The following is a 26,834-nucleotide window of genomic DNA, read 5'->3' as shown; positions in this document are numbered from 1 at the left end:
ATTTAGGACAAGTTGGACAATCCTGAAAACATTTTGGGGTCACACTAATTTGCAGAAGAAACATAATCAAAATTGGAGGGAATGAGTATCCACAGATAGCTATTATCCTATGGCTTTGCTATCAATTTTCTACTGGAGACCGTATCAGTTAAACAGTAAATAGAGCCATCTTTGTACAACTATGTGTTCTCATTGTCCCCCAAGTGCCCCGCATTCCTCTTTATTCTACCTCCTATACCATAAAGAGTTACATATTTACCTTTTCAGAGCTAACAGTTTAAATTGTCTTTCTGCTATATCATTAGCCAAGTAAACCTCTTACCTATTAAATGTGGATTCATTTCTTTATAGATAGTCACTCCCTTTATAAATGGTCACCTTTCTGCCTCTGAGCTAATTGATACATAATCTCTTTGGAATTATTTTTATTACCTTTGATAGCCTCTTATTTAGAGATGTCGGTGCTTAGTCCAGCACTTGCCCATGAGAAGCCCAGTTAGTTGTGGTTTTCGTTTGTTTTTTTTTGTTGTTGTTTTTTTTTTTTTTTTTTTGCTCTAATTCCTAGAGTCTCTACTTAGTATATCTGGGGACACATTTATTTTTAAAAGTCTTTTTCTTGAAGTTTCATGTCACAGTTACCTCTTTTTATAAAATGGTCCCTCTTTTTCAATTTGTTCCCTCCCTACAACACAAATTTAACTGGCTGTCTTCCATGGTCACTTAATGCAATAATTTCTGGTAGTCCTCTCCCTCACTCATTCATGCATTCCTTCATTTAGTCATCCATCAAATGCTACTGAACCCTGCTTCTATGCCAAGTCCTCAGTGAGGACAAAGGGTCAAGAGAGCAACAGGACACTATCCCCTCAGTGTTCCCAAACACCCTGCTAAAACTATAAACCTGTAAGGGGGAGGAAGAAGGGTGTACAAATGCAGTATTAAAGTATTCTGAAGGTGTCTGGGTGTTTCAGTCGGTTGGGCGTCCAACTCTTGATTTCGGCTCAGGTCATGATCTCACAGTTGTGGGATCAAGCCCATGTCTGACTCCATGTTGAGCATGGAGCCAGCTTAAGATTCTCTCCCCCCCGCCCCCCCCCCGCCGCTTTACCACTCACGCTTTCTCTCTGATACAAAATAAATAAATAAATAAATAAATAAATAATTTTTAAAGATAAAAATAAAATAAAATGAAGTAAACCGTTCCTGACGAGGGAGCCTGAAGCAGTGGGAAGGTGACATTAGGCCTGGATCATGAAAGAGCAGGTGTGTGTAAGGCAAAAGAGGGTGGGAATGGCATTCCAGACAGAAGGAACAGAAGGGAAGCCACAGGGATAGACAGAGCACGGTGTTTTCAGTAAACAGAGTAGTTCAGTTATGATACTAAAACCTTCTTAGGCTTTACTTCATTTTAATATAAACCTAATAGGACAGTTTATATGTGGGTAACATTGCCTGTCATTAAAATTCAGCTGGGCTGAATTGCATATCCCTTCTAGAGACATTTCCTCCCCAAATAAAAAGTAAAGCAAGATGCCCACTTGTTTTCTAATGGGCAAAGATGCCCTCTTTTCATACGATCGGTAGATGTAGGAAAGTATTACGAGGGAACTGGTAATACTTTTCTGATGAGTAGATTCCAAAATAACTTTCCTTATTGAGAAAGATTCATTCTTGGAGCCACAGAGTCACCTATTAGTGTCACGCTGGAACTCTGTCACTAACTCACGGTCTCCCCAGATTCTAGCAGTCTGTCCTCTTATGAAGTCCTCCCCGGTCCCCTGGCAAATCCTGGCCCATTGCCTCAAGTTACCCCATGCCCTATTGTTCTCCCAAATAGTGTATAAAGGTGCCTATGATTGCCCACGTAGAATTGGTAAGACTGCCTGCTGGTTTTCAGGACTGTATTCTTCATCTTGCCATCTCCCATCTTTAATTCTTATCTGCAGGCTGCTAGTGGCAGTTTCATATGTGCTTCCTCCACTAGTGGCAAATTTCATTATATAAAATTAGTGTTCCTCCATATCTGTCAGGGATTCTCACATCCTGACTTAAAAAAAACAAAAATTTGCCTCAGAGATGGATCATTTAGGATCAATTGAGACCATGTACGAAGATTCTAGAAATTGCTTGCTTTAAGAAATTTCAAGTCAAACCCTTCCACCAATCACCTCACATCCAACTACCATAGTCAACCCAACCCCCCTTGTTAACTTATCAGCTAAATCAGCGCTTTTTGCTTTTCTTCTGCCTCTGTATCCTTTGTTTTCTTTAGGGAATGTGTAGCAGTTAGTACTTTTTACCAGCACTGAAAGAGATTAAGGTTTGCCTGATCTAAATCCATTGTTATTCAGATAAGGAAACTGAGGCCCAAAGAGGGCCAGTGTCATACCAAAAGGTTTCCACATAGTGAGTGAGTGGAAGAGACAAACAGAAGCCCAACTCCTCCTCCCACCATACTGTGCGGCCTGGTACCCAGTTGGCTTCAAGGACAACTTATGTTTTCTGAACAGAGAGTCAGGACTCTTCATTTGTCAATCTACTGAATGCTTTCAATGTGGAGGACTGGATCTCTGTGTTGTGCAGGATGCAGTTTTATAAACTGGAGCCCTGTGCACAGAGACTTGGGATCTCGTAGAGAATATCATAGACATTCACCAACAACTACCCTGCAGAGTGGTTAAAGGTATGTCCCCATTTACCTGGACTCACCACAGCATTGATTCATTCACTTGTCAGGCATGTGTAGGGTACGTCTTATGTGCCTCACCCTACACTGAGTTCTGTGGGGATACGAATGTAGAGACAACCAGACCCTGCCACCAAGAATCTTAAAACTTAGTGTATGTTCTTAAGTTGCCATTATATGAGATAGAAATTAGAAAGTTCATAAAATACATTATAGCGTGGTTAATAGTAATATCCATTCAGTTTATCAAAAAAGATTCCATTTGAACTCTCCTGAAAAACAAATAGAATTCTTTTGGCGGCATGGCATTAGGATAATATGTAAGGAGTTTGCATTTTGGTGCAAAGCTGTGGACGGGTTTTAAGTAAGGGTTGCCATGCTCAAGGCTTTGCTGTAGGAAGATCTAATTTAGCAGCAAGGTTGTAGAGAATGCATGGATGTGGGAAGGGGTGGCTGAGTGGGGGGGAGGAGAAAGCCTAGGAAGCAAGCTTTGTCAGTAGTTCAGACTTTTGGTAACCCGAAGGGAACTAATGATGAACCAGGTTCAACAGACCTTGTAGATGAAGGTGGACAGCTCCAGGAGCTGACTGTTAGTTAAGAGAGAGGAAATCATCAAAGATAACTCTAAGATATCAAAAAGAGAAGATACAAAGGAAATGTTTAGAGGAGTATAATACAGTTCAGTTTTAAACAATACTGAGAATGAGACACCAGGGGTAAACCCAATGGAGACAATTAACAGAGTCACAAATAGGGTAGTGGAGTACAGCAGGAAGATTTGAAATTAGCAAATACTAGCAAATACTTTCACCAAGAAGCCATACTTTATGCCACGAATATAGGAGCAAATTCAGAGAAGACTTTGTTGAGAGAAAAAAAGGAAATGGAATATTTACAGTGAGTGATAAGAAAGAGAATGAGGAGGGTGTCTAGGTGGCTTAGTCGGTTGGACTTCCGACTTCTGCTCAGGTCATGATCTCACGGTTTATGGGTTTGAGCCCCTCATTGGACTGTGTGCTGACAGCTCAGCGCCTGGAGCCTGCTTTGGATTCTGTCTTCCTCTCTCTGCCCCTCCTCCACTCACACTCTGTCTTTCTATCTCTCTCAAAAATAAATAAACATTAAAAAAAGAAAAGAAAGAGAATGAGGAACCAGCAAAATGAGGAAAAGAAAGGAAGGTCTAAGATATAGGAGGAACACCAGGGTAGTACAGAAAGACCCTCAGGGAGGAGAAGGGTCAGCAGTGTTGGGTGCTGCAGATATTAAGAATTGGGAGCTTTCTGGTGGCTGTTAAGACAGCAGAGTCAGATGCATCACAAAAACACCATAAAATGGGGTTTAAGAGCAATGAGAAGATGAATGAGAAAGCAACAATCATGCACTACTTTTTAAAGAAGTTTAATACTTTACAAAGAAATAATGAACAGGTAATACAAAGGTAGGGTAGGGAATATTTTTATGATATGAGAGTCTCAAGCCCATTTACAGACAAAAGAATAAAAACCAGTGTTATGGGAGACTCTGCAATTAACTGGTCAAGGTGAGAGAGAATTAGACCTTCCATGTGCATGGCAATTGGGATGATAAATTTATGTAAAAGAAATTTGAAGCCACTACCCAAACCCAACAAATCAGTAATTGTATATTAGTTCTTTCTCTACTCCTTTCCAACATTGCTTTCTTTTCCTTTCAGCTACTAAGAACTAATGCCCTGCAAGAATTGTACATGTCTTCTTTGGATGCCTTCACAAACATTCACTCACCCTCAGTAATCTCTAAGCATTAGCCAGAGGACAGGTACCATATACGTTGAGCATTAAAATTTTCTAAAAATGTTTTAAAACAAGTTCTCTTAAGGCATAATCTTCTTTTAAATGTTACATTCTTTTTTTAATGTTTTATTTATTTTTGAGAGAGAGAGAGGGAGAGAGAGAGAGAGAGAGAGAGTATGAGCAGGGGAGGGGCAGAGAGAGACAAACACAGAATCCACGAAGCAGGCTCCAGGCTCTGAGCTGTCAACACAGAGCTTGACACAGGGCTTGAACTCAGGAAGTGTCAGATCATGACCTGAGCTGAAGTCAGATGCTTAACCAACTGAGCCACTGCCACATTCTGTGAAATTTTTTTATGATAGGTTCAATTCAAATAGCTCTGCTTTACAGATAACAACCTTATGTGTTGTCTCATGTACTTCTTCATTTGTACAAGAGATCCTCAAGTTCATTGTTTTGGGGAGGTTTTTTTTTTTAACTTTTTATTTGGGCTGTATTGTTCTCTTTGATAGCTGAAGACATGCCTAAGGCCACTGTCACCTGGACACACAGTATCTACACTTCCTTCTACTTCAGGTTGGTGCTCTGAACCAACTACATCAAATGCAACTCTCTGCTATTAAATTACCTCTGAAACTAATAAGAAAATTATTTTGTCACTACCAGAAGTTATATAAACAACCATATGGGAGAATTTTGAATGTGAGTCTTTATCATCTCACAAGAATGAATTCATAGTTGATACCAAAATGGACCTTGAGTTTTGCCTTTACTATCCAACTCCAAAACAAAATTTCTTCCTACTCATTTATTCTCAGTGGTTTTAACTAAGTTCATATTATTGGTTTTATACCAAGATCCCATGCAGTATTCAAGCAGGCATACATAATTTGTTTGTTTGTTTGTTTGTTTCAGAAGTAGAACTTAGTGATTCATCACCTACATATAACACCCAGTGCTCATCCCAGCAAGTGCCCTCCTTAATACCCATCACCCATCTAGCCCATCCCCTGCCCCCCTCCCCTCTAGCAACCTTCAGTTTGTCCTCTATAGTTAAGAGTCTCTTACGGTTTGCCTCCCTCTTGGTTTTTATCTTATTTTGTTTTTAAGAGTGCTTGGCATGGCATGAAGAACACCACATGAAGAATTTCAAGAAGTGGTATCTAAATTACCTTTGTCATTTTTTTGGTAATCATTTTCTTTTCTGTATAATCACTTATTGTCTCTTTGCCCCATATCTCAACTGGGTACTTAGATATAAAGGAGACAGTAGAAGAAAGGTATATGTAAATTTGAGCTACAGAGCATAATTCTGTGTCTCATGGAAAATACACATGCAAATTCTGAACTTCAACCATTAGATGTTAACTCCAAGAGAAAGGATGCATAGCCTTTCCTCAGGGAAATATTGTAGGTTTCTGCATGCAGGACAGGGTGGTTTGGATTTTTTTTTCCAGTTTTAAGAAAACCCCCAGAAATCTGATCTATTCCATTATATTCCTGACCTAAGGGTCCCAGAGGAGTGGTTGGATCCTGGACTTCTGAAGTAGACACTAATCCTGGGTCTACATGCTGAGAGACACTCCAAATGGACCTGCTGTCCTTGGGCAGTGATACAGGCCGAGGCTTCATGGAGATGTCACCCTCTAGTTCCAGAAGAGGGATTCCTCTAGAAGAGTAATCGTTGAGGTACCAAAATACCATGACTGGGCCTCCCTGTCAGAGTCTATGAACTTCCTAAGAAGATATGCACACATGTATGCTTGCCTAAGTGGCATATATACTGAGACACAGTATATAGCTTTCATTAGGCTGGGTTCAGAGAACAAAAAGAAGGAAAGAGCCACTTCCCCAAGACATAGCCCAAACAGAATCTGCACGCTCAAACCTGGCCCCCAAAAGTAAACAAAAGAGCAAGTCTGATGTGAACATCCGTATGTGGACTGATTCCTAGAGCCCTTTCGGGTCCCTTCAAGATGCCCACAGGGCAGGGGCAGATATAACAGACCTCTAAAGCCATTTCTTCAACACCTGATAATGGAGTAGGTTTGCTCAGAAAATGTTTTCTCACCCCCACGGTCTACTTATTTGCTCTTTTTAACGTGAACTTCAGCCTATGAATGCATTTTACATGCTTTTACTTAACCTCCCTATACTTCCATTTCCTCATATGCATAATGAGGATGTGAATAGTATCTGTCTCATGGGGTTATTATAAGGAGTAAATGAAATGCTATAGGTAAAGCTTCTAAAACCGCACCAGAAAGACCGCCAACACTCAGAGAATTTGAGCATTAGCTATAGTTTAAATGTTTTAAATTATTAAGTAAATATATACTAAAATTGATGCAACATAAATGATGTATGTCATAGCAGCAGGGGCCGCATACTTCCCCTTGAGAATGACGGAGACAGAGGCCCTGGATCTGTAGGACAGCATGTGGGACACTTTCCCCCTCGCTTCAGGAAAAGGCCACTTTCCCTTTCCTTGTCCCTTCTCAGATTCAGGCCCAGGTGGACTGGGAAGCCTCTCCATAATCTTTTGGCCTTCTTTTACGCCCTCATTGGTCTTGGTGTGGATTTTGGTTTTTTTCCTGACATTGGCAGAGGACTGATATTCGCATCCACTGTGTGTCAGGTACATTCTGTCATTCTTACAAAAAACACTCCATTTTACAGATAAGGAATCTGCAGCCCAAACAGCTTCAAAAATCTCTCGGAATGTTTCCTTTTCGACATGGGGAAGGTGTAGATTATTCTTTATATGATATGACAGTCTGATAGTGTTGATCTGTGGAGTTCCTTCTTGTCCTCAAGCGCATTCTAGTCAGTGAGAGATTTTCAAATTATAGAGAATGGCTCTGTGTGCTGCATTAGCTCCGAATACAGATGCTCGTAGCATCTGTACACACCCCTCCCACGCACCTTCCTTTCCCTGAAGCCACCTACCAGCACTAATACCAGAAAAGGCCGAAACATGAGGTCCTCAGAACGGGCCAACAGCTGTGCTGCCACTTCCAGGCCCCCTCCAAAGAGACATCCTTACAACTAAAGAAATGCACCTTTCGTCTTTTTGAAAGACCGTCCACCCGATGGCTTCAGAGTATTATGAAAGAATTGAAAATAGAGGCCAACTTAGTTGGCCAACTCAGTTACTCTGTTTTGCTGCAGAGTAGGATTGCCCTGAATCTCCCAGCTCACTTATCTTCTTCCATTCTGAAGCAGTTTGCAGGAGCTGAAAGAATATATATAATCTTAAGAAATTCAGGAAGACTTGTTGGCTCATTGTACCGAGTACACGTTTCCTGTCCCGTGGGTTTTGGGTAATGCGTGGCGATAATTGTGGACATTTGCTTCTCCTCCCTCCAGAGCACTTTTGCCACTGAGTATAGAATTCCAGAGACACATGGGTATGGAACTTGAGCGCACAGGTCTCTTAGTAAGAGATGCAGTTGAAATGCTAACCTAGATTGTGTGAAGTCCACATAAATCTCAAGTCAGAGATTTAAAATAATGAAATTTTGTGATTTCTGATTCTCATATGAAGTCTTCCTTAAATCATGTTGACGGCTATTCAGCAGAATCCAAAGACACCATTTAGATGGTACAATATCTACAGACAAAATATATGTGCAGCTTGAAAAGTAACGATCCCTCAGGATTGTAGCCCCACCAAAAGAAAAAGAAAAAAAAAAAGTAGCAGTTGCAATCTGAACTCTCAACATTGTAGCCAAGAAAGGAATGGATATAACAATAGAACGGGAGAGACTCAAGACAGAACATCTTAGTTGAAGGAGTCTGGACGTTCAAGAAATATGTTTCAGAAAGACTCAGAAGAAGTATTAGGTAAGACGAATCATCCCTGTTCCTCAAATAACATGCTAGCAGTTAAATTAAGTGCTTCTTTGGGCCAGTTGGAAGAACTCATGAAGAAAGAAATCCTGTCTTGTTCTCTGCTGGATCCTGAGCACCCAGCAGAGTGTTTGACCATAGTAAGTGCTCAGCAAATAGTTATTGAATGAATAAATGAATGAATGAATGTGGTGTGGGAGAATGGAGCAAAAGCAAGGGTGTATGGTGTTTGTGAGCATTTTGCCCATTTGTGAAAGTATAGGTACTGATTTTTTATCAGATTTTTTTCCTTCAGCAGACCTACGAAACAAAGTGCATTGCAGATACCCTCTGGTTTTTATGCTGGGAAAACAAAATCCTTTTCTGTTGGATGTAGGCTGCTACATGTTTTGATTCTAGTAACAATATGGCAGGGTTAAGGTCAACTTTGTAGTATAATCTGGTGCCTTTTTTTCATAGATATCATGAAAATAGATACTTATTTTCAAGATGCTCAAACAGATGATTAGGCGAAAGCTCCAGCAAACCTTGAAACAAGAAAAAGGAAAGGTTTTCCCACTCCCACCTCCCATTACTGTGCCATCCTGCGGAGTTTTCTGAAACCCCACACCCTCCTCCTTGTTTCACCCTTTTCCCTGGTCTAATCCTTGTCTAGGGAGTACAGTATGTGCTGTCAGTCTAGCAAGGAGACAGCTCTTGAGAAATCCACCCCCTACACAGTGCTCCCAAGCACCTCTCACGGGACTGGCATGATTTGATCAGCAGCAGACAGAGCTGACCCAGGGAAACAAGAGCTTGGCTTAGAATCCCAGTGCCCTCCTGCTGGAAGGGCCCTCAAGAGAGTTCTTCACACCCGGCCTCCCTCAACTGGCTGGACACTAGAAGAATGTGTAGGAAAACAGGCTCTGGCTGAATGAATAGAGGGTTAAATGAATGAGAGATGAGTTCACTCCTCCAGAGTCTCCACCATCCCACTTGAATAGAAAGCTAACTTTGAAGCCACTCTGTTCTCCATGGAACGATTTTGTATATACTCAGCTTTGGAATTGGAATATGGTTGCCATCTGTGGCCAGTGCATAGGACTAAGGAAGCACGGGGGTGGGTAGGAGGGGGCCATGAGGGAAGAAAAGAGACACTTAAAACGAGCTAATGATCTCCTTTGTGTTGGAGTCTAGGTTTCAGAACTTCAGTCCTGTACTTCAAGAACAAAACACCAGTGTGTCTTAGACCACACCAGGCGCCGGTACATCAGATAAGACCTGTGCTGTGTGGTGTTCAGCCACTGAGCCTCAAGAAGTTCTGAAAGTGAAATTAAAGGAGCCAACTGGGGAAACTGAAAGGAGTAAAGGCTTAGGGAAAAACACAGTCACAAGGGCTCTGCAGATATGTGTCTTTGGGGTTACGGTAGTTCAAAAATGAATCTACTAATTAAAGAGTTGGAAGATGCTATAAATCCCAGGGATTTAAGGATCTTTAGAAGAAAGGAGATACTTCTCCATACACTCTGAGTACATTGTGATCCTTTGGTAGAATCCAAGGGTGCAAGTGACCTGGCTTTTGTGCGTCATTGTGCGTTTAAACGGTTGATTGAGAGTTACCGACAGCTCTACTAGAGGCGGGGGCGGGTGGTCTTTTAAAACAGAAAAAAGCTGTTAAGCAACGCCAGTAAGACCTGAGAACATCTCTGAAAGGCAGTGAATAGCTCACAGGGCTTCCTCGTTTCCCTGGTATTATCTGTTGTAAACTGTTGGTTATGGCGCAGAATCATGTTGATAATTTATATACTGAAATGACATGCCAGAGACTAATAATTAAGCTGAGGATATGCACTGGAGGAAAAAATTATTACAGAAAAGTTAACTTTGCTTTTGAAAAAGGTTAGCTAATCGGTTAAGTACAACACTGGAAGGCAAGTATTGTTATATGAAGTTTAACAGTGGCTCTGTATCTCAGGTGTGAGAAATTTACAGAGTAGGGAGATGGAAATCATTTTGGCCTTGCAAGGAAAGAATCTCATCAGGGATGTATGTAATACACGTTTAGAAGCATTGACAATCCTAGGCATGCACAAATCACTTTACGGAGCACAAAGTGACGGCCCCACAGTGCCTTACACTTGGTGCGTTAGAGTGGTTGAATCAGGAAATATCTGTTGGCTGCATGAACTCTGGCCTTGACTCCCGTCTGCTGTTAGGAACAAGATCCACAACTGTGACTCAGCTACAGTCAGAATGTTAGTACTGCCCTAAAATCTGTCTGGTATACAAGTTTCTTTTCCTAGGATCCCTACATGCCTCCTTATTCTATTTTATTTCTCCTAACTCATCCCTGTGAAGCATAAGAATCTTCATTTTACAGATGGGATAACTGGTCCACCTAAATAAATAAATAAATAAATGAAATTAATTCTTTGTCTTTCAATATGAAATGATTCATAATCATTATATGCCCCAGTTCAATGTACTGTTTTTCCACATTATTTTAGGTTTCCCAGGAAAAGGACATATTTTATCTTTCTCATTATTATTTTTAATTGGTTTCCAGAAAAACTGAGATAAAAACAGAATCTAACAAATATCCCATGGAGATATTTGGTGTTCTCTTTTCTTTTAAGAATAAATGAAGACTTTCTCTGCTCCTCTCTCTCCCGGCTCTCTGCGCAGATAGTCAAAATCCCATGCCAATTTTCAAGCAAATAAGAGCTCATTCTAATAGCTAGATCACGGTCCCCTCTGTTGAGGAAATGGCCTTATGAATTCATGTCTGGAACCTACAAAAGTTACTTTGGTTATAAACCTTACCAATTTTACCCAAACATTTATAAACAGTACCGATATCTGACCTGGTTGTAAGTTCAATAAAAAAAATTATGCTCAGCATGTGAAAGGCCAAAGAGAAATCTAGTGTCTTTATTCCCTCTGGTGACCTACACTAAATAGCGCGTATTTACTTATTTACTTTGTAAATGAGGACACCCAGTGGCCACCAAGTGAAAATATTCTAAACAATCTCTGACACTGTTTATGCAAATACACATATCCAGTTATCACAACTGATTGATAGAGATCTCTCTAACATCTGTGAGCAAGCAGTTTAGCTTCCCTAAGTCAGGCAAGGGTGGTGGGACTTTAGCCTGATCATTTTTGGATCGCATGAGAGACTGATCGTCTCTTCTCACCTGGGGTTTTAAGGTATGGCTCTGCTTTGAGCTCCACTGACTCCTCAGCCGACAGGAGGACCTAATGAGCTGTCTTTTGGGAGAAATGGAATCCAGGAGATGGGGACAGTAAGGCCTGTGTCAGAAATCATAAATGATTGAGCACAGTTTGTGAGAAACTCAGTGAACTCATAAAAAACCAATTGCCTTAGACCTTAAATGTGTACTGAAAATAGAACTGTGGCTCTTCCTTGATGAGAGGCAGTAGAGTAATAAAGGAGAGGGAGAAGAGCATCACTCAAACTTCAGAGACAGAAAGACTCCCTGGGACTACAACATGCAGTACCTCAGAGAAAAGGTGTAGCCTGAAGTTCCCATTGATATTGTCAGCATGTTCAGGAAGTTCGACAGAGACTTGACCTAACAAATGCTCAGTTAGGACCTACTCAATGTAAAGAAATGTGTTGGGCAGTGTGAAGGTTCAGTAATTTGTAGTTGTAGCTGTAGTTATAACAAGGCAGGGTACTAGCCTTCGGATGCTTCGATTATTCTCGTAGACCCAGACAAGCACAAGTGAAAAGAGACAGTGGTCAATAATATACTAAATTAGGTAGTACATGTGTAAGAAGTTCAGACTTATTTCTCAACATTCAGGTGGAAGAAACATTTCCTTATTTCTTTTTTTTTTTTAATTTTTTTTTAACGTTTATTTTTTAGACAGAGAGAGACAGAGCATGAACGGGGGAGGGTCAGAGAGAGAGAGGGAGACACAGAATCTGAAGCAGGCTCCAGGCTCTGAGCTGTCAGCACAGAGCCCGACGCGGGGCTCGAACTCACAAACTGCCAGATCATGACCTGAGCCGAAGTCGGCCGCTTACCTGACTGAGCCACCCAGGCGCCCCACATTTCCTTATTTCTAAAGCAAATTAAACCTGTCACTAAAATAGCAAGAAATTCCATGAGGTTTCAAGGCTCCTCTCCCTTCCCCAGACTTGTACAGGGACTTACAAAATCTAGGGAGAGGTCAGATCCTTAGTCCACAGCAGTCTCCGTCATCAACATTGCTTGTCTACATGACAAAGACCCTGGTCCATCTGACTGCTGGACACTACTGCTGTAGCTGGGTTTAGAGATGCCCCTCACCCTCATCCTTGCCCCAGGTGCATCACTGCTCCTGTCAAGGCAGTACCCTTTTTTATGTCCATCCTCCAGAAGTGTACCAAGAAATTACCCCAACTAGAGTTGTATGTAAGCAGAGACTTCAAACTTTATAACACCTTCCCCCATTTGAGGGGTAATTATTTTTCTCCCCTGACAGGCCACCTCAGTCTACCTCCAAAGCACCAGCCTCACCCTCCTCACCCTAGTAAGGGCCTAGCTTAATTCCCTTAGAGGGCCTAGATTCCCAAAACAAAGCTCTCCATCTTGGGGCTTTGTCTTTAGGGCTTAACTTCTGATTTGGACTGTGAAGCCACAACTTCCTAAGACAAGAGAGCCCAGAACTATGTACAAGCTTAGCTTTTCTTAATTGCCTTATTGCTATGAAAGTTTTCTCATTCAGTGGGGAAAAGAAAAAAACACAAACAGAAATTAATGTTTCAATCTATTACCTCACCAACCAGTCGGAACTAAGAAAAGAGAGAAATTAAGATGGACCCGGCAATCAGAGAAGGGCTCCACAGAGAAGGAAGAACTTTTTATAGGGTTCTCAAATGGTCATAAGGTCTGGTAAGTAGAGGAAAGCACAGAATTTCAGAACTCAGGACAAATTCAGCAGAGGAGAATTAAGAATAAGCTCTTGCAGTGCATGCAAGAGATGGCACAATGTCCAACTTCTTCGATTAGTTCAAAGATTTTATTTGGGGAAAATGGGAAAATAAGATCAAACCAGTGAAGTGAGATGAGATTATTAGAATGTTACCTACAGCTATAGAAGACTCTTACAGCTTAATATCTTTTCTCCTATGACAGGTAAATAGTACTAAAATATTATATAAAAGAACACATAAAGTATAATAAAAATAAAATAAAAATGAAGCATCTTACTCATTAGAATAATATGAAGTATGCCTTCTACTTCCTTTATTTATCCATGTCTCCCAAGGTTTTGAGTTCCAACAACACTTACCTAGGATCTTCTTCATCCTAGAAGACTTACATCTTATTCTTTCTTAAGGAAACTCTGTGCCTGGTTTCATGATGGATCGCCCTAGCTGGGCTGTCGAGAGGTAGTTTCAACTACTTGTCCTAAACATCAAATCCCCTCTGTGCTTCTAACTTTTCTAGTAATCCAGAAAAAAATAATAATAATAACCTTTTTCGTTGGCTTTTCCTTGTTGCTTTGAGATAGAAGGCCTTCATTTTTTCAGTAAAACAATCTATCATGGCTCAAGCCCATGCCCTCTATAGAGAAACACTGTAGCCCCCTTCTACCAATACACAGAACTGTGCTTGAAAACCAGTTGTCACATTGGAAGTGACTTATTTTTTCCCGGAAGACGTAAGCAAAGAGAACATTTGAGCATTGAGCAAATCTGAAGATCTGCTTCAAAAGCAGTTTCAAAACAGTGCAGCAACAGAGGACCAAAGGAAGTTCTGTGGATTGGGAAGTTCTGATTATTTGAGTAAAAAACAGCTTTTTTAAAATGACACTATGGGGTTCTGTTTTCTCACTCATTGAAATTCAGATAAAAGTTGTCCCAAAGTCAAAAAATTAATTTCTTACTTAACTATACTTTAACACCAGTTGATATTTTCCAAAGGAATGCCATTCCTAAGAGTTATTCTGGATCTTTGAACTCAGTCAAATTAAAAAATGTGTTTTTCCTTTAAAATAAGTACAGGATGATATACAGATCAAAAGAAGAACAGATTAGTAAGTAAGAAGATGCTGGTTTCTATATAAACACTTTAAAATTTTTAATTTCTTTTCAAGCAGAAGAAAAGGACTGAACTTATTAACTGTACATTTGAATATAAAGATCCTTCTTTAAGGCCTATCCAAAGCCAAGTTCAAACTGCATACTTTAACTGTGAATGTAAGTAGATCCCTTTGTTCATTTTTGTATCCCACCCACGGATGCAGCATCTCTGTGTTTTTGTTCCCCAGATTTAGTGAACAAAAGAAAAGGTTACAATAGGGCAGCAGCTAAATTTGTAAGGAAAGAGCTTTATAAAAAAAATCAAACTCCTAAAAGGTGTCTCAAAAGGTTTATGATATAAGAGGATTTAAAGGCATCAACCTCAGATTTCAATGACTTTCTTCCTTAGTCCCAGCAGGTCCTGCCTTCTCAAGAAGAAGTCATTTCATTTCAGCGTTGGAATGAGGGCATAGGTGTCTTTCAGAATGTTGTCTAGAATTATAGCTGTCCGATGCCTTTGTTCCCAGAGTTAAAACTTAGCTTTCACAAGCTGTACTATAAGAGAATAAAGAAGGTGTTTGAACATTCAGTGTTTTGTTCCACTGGAATCAGATGCTCAAAGTATAGAAATTCACAAAGCATGTAGCTTGATAATACCCCAAGCTGAAGTTTTAACTTATATTTAGAATTGGTTGCATAAAATTGATGTTCAATTACTTCTTGATTGTTTGATTATATCCTCACCTCATAACTAAAGGGATTTGAGTTGGCTTAAAAGAATACTCAATACATTAGTAAATATGTAGGAAAATATACTTACATGTAACTATAAAAAAGAAATCAGAGTTGAAGTAAAATAAGGAATTGACATTAGAATGAGGCCAGGGGGTAAATTTGACTTAGAAAAGCATACCATGAGGTCCCATATAGTTCTTAAAATTTGACCTAAATTTTGATTCTGAGCTCCAGGTACGATTTTCACAGGGTCCACAAAGATAAACATAGAACCAGCTTTTCCTGGGCACTGAGGTCAGGGAGAAGTTGATTGATGAGTATACGTTTCATATATCAAAGGTCCTTATGGATGAATTTCTTTTCACTGTTTTAGATTTTAGATCACCTGTGTCCTTATGGATCCATTTCCAAGACGGTTTTCTCAGTAAATGTTTCACTTATGAATTGGTGAATATTCAGGTGACCCCCAAAACAACTCCATCCATCAGTCAGTTGTATTTGCAATGTTAGATGCATAATCAGGCATTGCTCAGTCCCTTCTTGGAGGTAACAGCAGAGTGAATGTGGAATCAGGCAAGCCAAAGGCCTGGGCTGTCCGAGAGAGACTGTGAGAGCCTCCAGAGCCAACTCAAAAGGCTTCCGTGGGACTTTTCCTTTGGCCCTGGAAATCCCACCGGCAGTATCAGTCTCTTCCTATCCTTCAGACGAAGCATGAAGCTCTTGCTTTTTGGTAGAGTGAAGAGAGGGGAAGGACAGCAAGAATGGAGACTCAGTCCAGATTTGGGAATGGGCCTGAAGATCACAGAGTATATGAGTTACTAATTCACGGTTTTTCCCCCTTGTTCCCCATACTTGAAGCTTAGGAAAACTTAAGGGTGTAGCAGAAGGAAAAAAGGGAGGGAGAAAGAGAGAGACCGGAGAGAGGGAGGGAGGGAGGGAGGGATGGAGGAAGGAAGGAAGGAAGGAAGGAAGGAAGGAAGGAAGGGAGGGAGGGAGGGAGGAAAAGAAAGAAAAGCCGTCTGTTTGAAGTACTACAGGGCTTTCAGGTGAACTCTACCTTGTTGGCTAGATTGGAAGTACACATTAAGATTTTTAAAAAAAGAAGTGCACGTTAAGTTTGTATTTATTTTTTGTTCAATTTATACCACAATATCTCATTTTTAACAGTCAAAAAAACATTAAAGGATATTTCCTAGTTCTTATATGGATTTGTGTTAACTTTCAAAGGGGATCCGCTCTGATAAAAACCTATAGTTGGCTTCACCAATTGTCAGATTATATAGCTCTGTTCTATTCCTCCAGATCTCAGCTAGTGTTAGTACTTTATCATCTATATTTCTGTTCTCTCTTTTTTTTTCTCTTCCTTTTCAATCCTATTTTTATTTTTGAATCATTCTCTTTGGAAAGGTAAGTGCTGTCACTTTGGCTAAGACTATGGCGTTGATCACATAAAATAGCATCCACTCAAGTAAATGGGAAATATCAGCCTGCCTGGCCTGTTATCTCAGATGCAGTCATGAAGGCGACATCAGTTTCAGAGGCTCTGATTACTGAAAGTAGTTAAGAGCAGCCTGAGGAGAGATACTTGATTCTCGATTCATGGGTCTTAATTTGGGGGGAATACAGACCTCTTTGAGATTCTAATGAAAGACATTGACCTTATCCCTAAGAAAGTAGAAACATGCCCATTCATGATAATATGTGGATACCCCTAAAGACCACACATACACTTCCTAAAGACCTTTCAATACTTAAACTGTGCTTCGGAAGGAATGAAAGTTCCTTACATGTATGAATGAAAGTTCAAGGAATGTGAAAGACATATCCAACTATGGTACTGAGATCATAAGTAGAATGGTGTTGTAAACACTTCAGGCAAGTTAGTAAGTTGACTATCTCTGTCCAGCTAAAATAATAAGTGGTGACTACAAAAGTAAATACAGACTGTTCCCAACATTCATAGGTGGTATATTCCTGAAAATAGTTTGAAAATCTAATTTCTGAAAGTTGAACAAATTTTTAATGCTTTAAGAGAACAATTCTGTTACCAATGGTAAAAAAGAAAAAAAGAAAGAAAGAGAGAGAAAAAGAGAACATCCTCTAATTCCTGTACCTTGTACTAATTCCTGTACCTGTACTAATTCCTGTACCTTGGGCTTAGACAATCAGGAAGGTAGAGGACAACTCTCACTGGGAGACAAACCAAAGCACTCCCTTTACACCCAGGAGTGGGTGCGTAAGGCAGTGCAGCTCTCTTTCCCATATGCTAATGACCCTCCCACAGTCCACATCCAGAGGCAATGACAGCTAGGATATGCTAGGTGTATGGAGCCAGTGGTAAGTGATTTCTCCAGTGCTCCCAGCCACCCTCCAAATGATGTTGACGGGCTGGGTCCCACGACCCAGAGGCCATCCCACAGGACCAGCCAAGAGGGTTCCTGGCTGCGTGCAGGATAGAAATCAAACGCGAGCCAGGAGGAGGTGAAAGCAGAGTTTATTGAAGGTAGAAAGAGAGTGCAGGTACAGACAGAGTGTGTGGGAGACTCGGAAGGGAAAGGAGGGAGTCTCATCTTCACTTGGGGCCTGGGGATTTTTTATTGACGACTGTGGTCTGGTGCACATGTCCTCTCAGTCATCCAGGAACTGGTCAGAACAAGGACAGAGTCCAGGTGTCCATCATAAGTCACTTACTCCCTGGAGCCAGGGGGTGTTGGCGTCGAGATGTCTAGCGCCAGTGGTCTGGAATATGCACATGATGACCTCGCCTGGTCAGTCCTTAGATGTTATCTGCTGTGCTGGAAGACTCCAAAGAGATCATGAACTCCTTGTCCCTTACAAAGGAGGACATACATTAAGGCATGTGTAGGGCAGAGATGCAGGTCCTAGCAGAATAGAAGTGGGAAAGGGAACAAAAAGCAGGTTTTTACGGAGTCCTTCAGTTTCCCTGTCTCACAAAGATTGTGGAGATGCCCCTGAGATAGAAAGAATGTGTTGGGCCATCTGCTTTGGATGGTGAAGCCCATGAGGAAGCAACCTCTGCCCTCCTCAGGCTCAGCAGCTCCTCCCCACCCCGGCACATACGTGAACTCAAATATCCGAGGTCTTGGCCCTGGCAGGGGCAACAGATGTAGATTTGGGGAAGAAGGGACCTGAGTGACCACATGCATCCCTGTTTTCTCAGGAGAAGAGTCGGTCTTTCCTAGTATGACCAACTTGGTCAGTAGCACCAACACACAGTAGCTTATGATCATCACTAATCACCTGATATACGAAAAAGAAACTTCAACACAGTAAAAGTATCAAGGTGCAAGGTGGCAAAGAGTGTGATATAAAAGCCTGGGCTGTGGAGGCCTGGCCACCCTAGCCCTATTTTGTGAGCTGACCCACTTACCTCATGTGAGCCTGCTGGCCCAGATTGAAAGCTCAAGGGCTTTTCGGCCCTGCCATTTGACTTAGACGTGTTGACTTGACCGAAATTCATGTTGGTTTTAATTTGAGAGCTGGTGTTTCCTCCCAAATCACAGAGACTTCAAATTCCCATCTCCCTCTATAGCACCTCACCCTTGCACTGGTCTGATTTTATATATCCGGGGCTGAGAAAGGACTGGATTTCACACCTAATTAAAGGAGATTGTATTGCCTGCTGTTTCCTTTCTTGTTCATTTTCCCTTGTGCACAAGCAGCTTTTTATTCTCATGCTAAGTCCTGTCCCCGAACACCCGCAGTTTAAGAGACAGTCAGGAGCCGGGTTCCTACAAGGCAGAGCCAGGCCCTCCATCACCTCTTTCACCACAAGCCGATTTTCCCTTCGGTGCTCGCCCCGCTTCAGCCCCATCCGTATTGTGCTTGCTCACAGAACACAGTCATTCAGAATACATGACCACTTTCTGTGGTAGGATGCCTTGTGTGTTTCTAGTGAATGCCATCTCAGGCTGACTCTATATTTTTACTCTAGTGGAAAGGAGGTCGGTTATTATTTTTAAACACATAGAGAACCATTTTTATCAACTCTTCATTTTACCCCCACAGTTCTATGTTCACACCATCGTGGGGTATTTTTGGGGTGAGGTGGCGTCCCCAAATATACATAATCTTTGGAAAGTTGTATGGTTTTGTAGAGTTAAGAGGGTAGTTGGTGGTTTTTTGTTTTGTTTTGTTTTGTTTTGTTTTTGAATAGCCCAAATGCCTATTCAGTGCCAATCTAGGAAAGAATGGAGTTAGCATTTTCACACCATTCCTTCCTATACAGTCCCTGAATAACCATCTAATCAAGATTTGTTTTCAATGGGGAACAAATCTTCTACAGTAGACTATTTCAGATTTATTCCGTTGGAATCTATACATTAATGCCCATTGGATGAAAAGGCCTGCTTCACAAAAGCCTGGACATTGCCTTGCTGTGGCAGAAACTTTTTCCCACTGTATTAGTGTTAAATATAAAAGAAAGCCTGGGAAAGAATTGCTCCAGCATTGTGTGCGGGAGGAACCAGGCGCGCTTGAATGGAGAGGCAGGGTCCCCCATAGCATCTGTACCCGTATCAGCAAAGCCCATTCAGCCTTTCATGGCTGCTTACTGCAGTGTGGGACCAGTGCACTCAGGCAGATGTTTAAAAATTGTGTCTATAAAAATCCAACTAGGCTCGTCAGGTCAGGTTGTACATGTGTGCAGGTTGGAGTTTGTCACTGTGGTCTTTAACGAAGTTGGTTGACATTACTGCAGAAACCATAATTCAGACCATGTAATGAGTTTTTTGTGATTATCTCCATAGGGTTACCTGATTGTTTGGATAGACTCGACCAGTTCACTCAAGCAAGCAGTTTGAATTTTTCTCATGAGATTGTGTGTGTGAATGTGTGCAGTGTGATGACAGCTTTTGGTGTTGACCATTTCCTTCTGTAAAGCAACCTTCATCATCACTCTCAGTGTTTTTATCTTTTCTTCTATGTCCTGAGAATTAGGGTGGCCTTAGATCTTTAGGCGATCCAGTTTTCATTCTTCATAGATCCAGTGGTATGCAGTGGGAAGAGCATCAAGGGTGTGGGTTCTAATCCTAACCCTGCCTCTTACTAGCTGTGTAAAACCTAGGCTAAGTCATTTAAACACTTTGATAGCCTCAACTTATTTGTACATCAAATAGTAGTAATAGGACTTGTCCTGAAAACATATAGGATGGTTTTAAGAAAATACTAAGATATTATATGTGAAAGAGTTTTGTCCATTGTGAAATGCTACATGATATTAATTATTATGATACTTGTGGTAGAGTTTCTTTCCAGAATTAATCAGAAGGAAGACACCTCTTCATCATAAATGGCAAATCTAGTGATATGTCTGTGACTGGTGCTATGAGCAAATGTGTGTTTAAAGAGTATTTTCACCTGGGGCGCCTGGGTGGCTCAGTTGGTTAAGCATCTGACTTTGGCTCAGGTCATGATTTCGCGGTCCGTGAGTTTGAGCCCTGCGTTGGGCTCTGTGCTGACAGCTCAGAGCCTGGAGCCTGTTTTAGATTCTGTGTCTCCCTCTCTCTCTGACCCTCCCCCGTTCATGCTCTGTCTCTCCCTGTCTCAAAAATAAATAAACGTTAAAAAAAAAAAAGAGTATTTTCACCTGTGTGGAAAAAAGTTATCTAATAAATCCATCCCACTTAGAGATGGTGATTTTATCAGAGACTTGGCCAGTTTTAGTGCTCACTGTTAACTTAAATAAAAAAGACCTTAGTGATAGTAAAATTATATGTAGAAAACTCTACATTTTGGGGCACCTGGGTGGCTCAGTCAGTTGAGCATCCGACTTCAGATCAGGCCAGGATCTTGTGGATCTTGCTGCTGTCAGCACGGAGCCCACTTGAGATCCTCTGTCCCCTCTCCCTGCCCCCCCTCTCAAAAATAAACATTTAAAAAATATATTAAAAAAAAGAAAAGCCTTACTACATTTTAGTGTAGCCTTACTACATTTTAGTGCAACTTAAAGATGTCTTTAAATTAGATTACTGAAACCATGTTGAAGTCCCAAGGCCTAGAAACATGAACACCGTGCTAATTTATGGGTAGATATAGAAGTAACTGAAGGACATATTGGACAAACCTTTTCATGCGGCTTTACAGCGGACCCATGGACACCTAAGGGCCAGACTTCATTTGGGGCAAAGCATGCAAATGCAATGAAGCAGGTAAGAATGTGAATTCTAGGGCCAGACCACCTGGGTTCAAATGCCACTCTTTCACGAATTGCCTAAGTGGCCTTGAGTGATTTTCTTGATTTCTCTGGCCTCAGTTTTCCCATTTGAAAAATGAGGATAATAATACTACCTGTGTGATAGGGGTTGCTGTGACGATTCAGTGAAATGATATGGTAATAAGTGGTAGGCTTTTAAAAAATAAATGCTCTCGTCGTTATCATGCTCTATGTGCATGGAGGACTCAGCAAGGTCTTAGAATTTGGTCTGCTGACTGATTTCCTGAACATTTCTTCCTGGGTTATTGGGGCCTTCCCCTAGGGCTCTATTTTGTATTAGCACAGTTATAGAGGGTTCACCATGATTCTTGAATCTGGCAAAGACCATTTGTTTTACAACAGTGAAAAAAATAGAAACTGTAGCCCAATACAACATTTTAGGCACATAATAGACCAAATGGAAGCCAGAACAAGAAGGAATTCTCTTACGTAAAAACCAATGCAAATCATATCACTGAAAGTGAACATAGAGCCTCTAGGCATTTATTAAGTTAACTGGATATATGTGAGGCTGACAAAATATAAAGATGGAAACAAAGGAAATAAATGAGTATGTAAAAGGATGTGGTCACACCAACTGAGCTCAAATAGCATGAGAAGGAGATCGAGTGAAGCAAGGTAGAGCTGGTTGAGCTCAGACTTTCCTAAACCGGTCCTCTCTCCTAAGGTGGACGAGAAAGAACCAAAGGAGGTGGGCATTCCTCCCATCTGCAGGTCATTACCTCTGGGGGTTACTTCTCACAAGACACAGAGATCTGGGTCACGGGCCAACAATCCATACTTGAGCCACCTGGATGGTAAAAGCCTATTCACTTGGCCTCTCAAGCTGATTGTGAAGTTATGAAGGCAAGAATAGGGAATAGAAATGAAGGATGGTTCAGAGAAAAGGATTCTTTGGAGCCATTTGAGAAGTGAGGTAGAAAAATAGGAAAGCCCTAAGACTTAGTGTTACAGCCATCCATTTTATTTCTCAATCTGTGATCCAGATGTTACCGACATTATCCCTTGTCTGCAGAACGTGGGGAATAAGCAATGGGTCAGGCTATCCACAGCTTCCCTATAGTACACTATTGCCTTCCCATGGGGAGCTGTAGCATGTGCATACAGCACTCTATTGGCTTGGGTGATCACACATCCCATTCTTGCTTTACTCCTGCTGTCCTCACCTAATTATTAACAGTGCTCCCTTGCACTCTCAGAAGTGCCCAGTTTGAACACTAAATATGAGCACCTAGTATACTACAGTCTGCCAGGTCAGTACTGCCATCTCTGACCTTTTTAATACTCCTTCTACATTAAGTTTCAGGAAATTCAGGAAACCATCCATATCACATACAACCAAGTTAGAAAGTTCTCAAACAGGTTGTCAGAGATGACAAGAAGAATGTGTACATGCGGAAAACAGTGGGTGAGCGCCCCTTCAACCAGCAGATTGCACTCCATCACCTGTCCCTCAACTGGAAAACATGGCAGCAGCTGTTTGGTGGATGTCTTAGTCTGGATTGAATTTTCCAAGAGTTTTTGCATACATGGTGTGGGTTTGGAAATATACATATAAATGAGTAGGAAGGGAGTTTATTTTTTAACAATGAATATTATTGCTGTCTATGAATAAAATCAAGAACCTTGAAAAACTGGAAAAAACGTAAGCTTTCCCGAAGGACCTCGTCTTAGACCTGTCTAAAGTGGAAGTAGACAGTTCCATGAGAACCAATCTTCCATTTGTTTTTCAGGTCTTATTTGCTGAAGTTGTAGTAAGACAGGCAAATGACCCATCTGTTTATTTGGCTGCTCTACTTCGACAACCCTGGCTGAAGCTCTAGGGCATTGACAGGGATTCAGTACCCAAAATAGCTGGGGCATTGTTGGGGCCAAATGGAAGAAAGGCATTGTTCCGGTAGGCCATCATACCTCAGCCTGCTGTGCAAAGCATGTCCAACTCGCCACAGAGCCTGCTTGTGTCTGCAAGGTGGGGGGTTGGGGCTGTTTCCAGGAGCCATGGGCATTACCCACCTAAGACATGGGTGTTAGGAATGAAGTCAGTTAGCCCTGACCCACACGCCCTGTCTTGTGTCTGTCTTGCCACCCACCGTGCAGGTGACATCAGTTGCAAGGGGATGACCGAGCGCATTCACAGCATCAACCTTCACAACTTCAGCAATTCCGTGCTCGAGACCCTCAACGAGCAGCGCAACCGTGGCCACTTCTGTGACGTGACGGTGCGCATCCACGGGAGCATGCTGCGCGCACACCGCTGCGTGCTGGCAGCCGGCAGCCCCTTCTTCCAGGACAAGCTGCTGTTGGGCTACAGCGACATCGAGATCCCATCTGTGGTGTCGGTGCAGTCGGTGCAAAAGCTCATTGACTTCATGTACAGCGGCGTGCTGCGCGTCTCGCAGTCGGAAGCCCTACAGATCCTCACGGCCGCCAGCATCCTGCAGATCAAAACAGTCATCGATGAGTGCACGCGCATCGTGTCGCAGAACGTGGGCGATGTGTTCCCGGGGATCCAGGACTCCGGCCAGGACACGCCACGGGGCACTCCCGAGTCAGGCACATCGGGCCAGAGCAGCGACACTGAGTCGGGCTACCTGCAGAGCCACCCGCAGCACAGCGTGGACAGGATCTACTCGGCACTCTACGCATGCTCCATGCAGAACGGCAGCGGTGAGCGCTCCTTCTACAGCGGTGCGGTGGTCAGCCACCACGAGACTGCACTCGGCCTGCCCCGTGACCACCACATGGAAGACCCCAGCTGGATTACGCGCATCCATGAGCGCTCGCAGCAGATGGAGCGCTACCTGTCCACCACCCCCGAGACCACGCACTGCCGCAAACAGCCCCGGCCAGTGCGCATCCAGACCCTGGTGGGCAACATCCACATTAAACAGGAGATGGAGGATGATTACGACTACTATGGGCAGCAAAGGGTGCAGATCCTGGAGCGCAACGAATCCGAGGAGTGCACGGAAGACACCGACCAGGCGGAGGGCACCGAGAGTGAGCCCAAGGGCGAGAGCTTCGACTCGGGCGTCAGTTCCTCCATAGGCACCGAGCCTGACTCTGTGGAGCAGCAGTTCGGGCCGGGGGCAGCGCGGGATGGCCAGGCCGAACCTGCCCAAGCCGAACAGGCCACAGAAGCTCCTGCTGAGGGCGGCCCGCAGCCGCACCAGCTAGAAACAGGTGCCTCCTCCCCGGAGAGAAGCAACGAGGTAGAGATGGACAACACGGTCATCACTGTCAGCAACAGCTCCGACAAGAGCGTCCTGCAGCAGCCTTCGGTCAACACGTCCATTGGGCAGCCATTGCCAAGTACCCAGCTCTACTTACGCCAGACAGAAACCCTCACCAGCAACTTGAGGATGCCTCTGACCTTGACCAGCAACACACAGGTCATTGGCACAGCCGGCAACACCTACCTGCCGGCCCTCTTCACTACCCAGCCCGCGGGCAGTGGCCCCAAGCCTTTCCTCTTCAGCCTGCCACAGCCCCTGGCAGGCCAGCAGACCCAGTTTGTGACAGTGTCCCAGCCCGGCCTGTCGACCTTTACTGCACAGCTGCCAGCGCCACAGCCCCTGGCCCCATCCGCAGGCCACAGCACAGCCAGTGGGCAGGGCGAAAAAAAGCCTTATGAGTGCACTCTCTGCAACAAGACTTTCACCGCCAAACAGAACTACGTCAAGCACATGTTCGTACACACAGGTGAGTGTAGGCTCTCCTGGAGACCTGGAAGTGGGCTGTGGGTGTCAGGGGGGTTGTAGGAAGGGAGGGGCAGGACAGCAGTGGAAGGCAAGTCTTGGAGTCATCTTTCAGATTAGAAGGAGCCATCTTCTAGAAGCCCCAAGGGTGCCCCCGTCATAGGAATGAAGCATCGTGCCACCAAAATACAAAATCACAGAAACCCTTTATGTAGAAGGGCAAATGGGAAAAAAGTCTGATGAAGAATTTGCATGCACAATATCCTTTAAATGCATCGGACTTTGTAATACATTGTTTGATCCTAGGTGTTTAGAACTGGAAAAATCCTTGGAAATTATATACTCTATATATTATTATATATTAATTAATATATTATATATATTATATATTATTTATATATTTTATATATTTTATATTTATTATATTTTATATATTATAATTTTTATAATTATAATTATAATTTATATATAATTTATAATTATAATTTTTATAATTAGAATGTATATATAAATTATAATTATTATTATAAAAATTATAATTATAATTTATATAATTTATAATTATAATTATAATTTTTATAATATAAATAATTTATAAATTATAAATATATATAATTATATTTTATATTATATATATATTTTATATAATATATAATATTATATTATATATTAATTAATATTATATACTCTCTCTATATATTTTACCATGAGCACTCCTTCTACAGCAGTGTGGTGGTCATAGGCTAAAGTCATATATGACTAAAGTCATATACGCAGAATAGGAATGAAAGATTTAGTCTGTAGTAAGTTCTGTATGAATCATCAACTTGAAGAGACCACAAGGCTGATGCAAGCTTATGCTGCATTTGTGGTCCCTGAAATGAAGAGAAGTGATAGACTCACTCTATTTTCTACTGCTTATTCTCTATTTTCAACACCTAGAGACCACAGATTAGTCTGGGCACTACCTTTTAAAAGGACAATAAACTGATTGGGCCCGTTCAGAGGAGTATAATTAGGATGACGAAGGAAGGCAAAGCCATGGCATATCATAGTTGAAGGTCCTAGGGCTGTTCAACCTGCAGGAAAGACTCAGGGCATCATAGAAGCCACATCCAAGTATTTGAGCTTCAAGGGCAGCATAATGTAGTAGTTAAGCTGGAACTCTGGACCCACATTGCCTGGGTTTGCAATTAGACTTAGGCACTACTAAACGTTGTCACTTTGGGAAAGTTGCTTAATCTTTCTATACTTGTTTCCTTGTCTATATAAACAGGATAATAGTAATACATCTTTCTTATAGTGTTATTTTCAGGATTAAATGAATTAATACATGAAGCTCTTAAAACAATTCCCGGCCTATAATCAGCACTCTATAAATGGTAGCTAACATTAGTATTGCTAGCTTTATTTACATGGTTGGGAGGAAAGAGACATTAAGCTTATTCTGTTTGGCTCCAAAAGGTAAAACTGGACCAATGATTGGAAGTTATAAAGGAGATTCTTTCAACTAAATAAAAGGGTTGTTAATGGTCTGAGCTGCTCTAAGATGGGATAGGCAGCCCCCAAAGGGACTGAGTTTCTATAATTAGAGGTGTTCAAGGAGAGAATGGATGATCATTTCAAAGGGATGTTGTAGGGGGGACCCAATCATTAGGTGAGTAATTGGGTGAGATGGTGTTTCATCCCTGGATTCTGTGATTCTAGAGCTAAGATCTCCTGCCCTCCCAGCCCTTTGCCCAGCCCAGCTGCCCTTTTCCAGCTCTGTAACAGAACAGACACAGAAGTGAGAATTCCACAGATGCTCCTCCATATTAAGTGACCACATATGTGATAT

General features: G+C 42.0%; 1 protein-coding gene across 49 annotated transcripts in view; it reads left to right on the top strand.

Moving 5' to 3' along the window:
- Nucleotides 1-26,834, top strand: part of ZBTB20 (zinc finger and BTB domain containing 20) — a 762,566-nt gene that overhangs the window by 721,751 nt on the left and 13,981 nt on the right. For all 49 annotated transcript variants that reach the window (XM_053221871.1, XM_053221870.1, XM_053221858.1 and 46 more), the window contains one exon: nucleotides 23,397-25,001. In XM_053221871.1, coding sequence (XP_053077846.1) covers nucleotides 23,397-25,001 — 1,605 coding nt within the window. The remainder of the gene's footprint in view (nucleotides 1-23,396; nucleotides 25,002-26,834) is intronic.

This window comes from Acinonyx jubatus, chromosome C2, assembly GCF_027475565.1.
Source record: "Acinonyx jubatus isolate Ajub_Pintada_27869175 chromosome C2, VMU_Ajub_asm_v1.0, whole genome shotgun sequence".
NCBI lineage: Eukaryota > Metazoa > Chordata > Mammalia > Carnivora > Felidae > Acinonyx > Acinonyx jubatus.
This window is presented reverse-complemented; position numbering and strand designations above follow the sequence as displayed.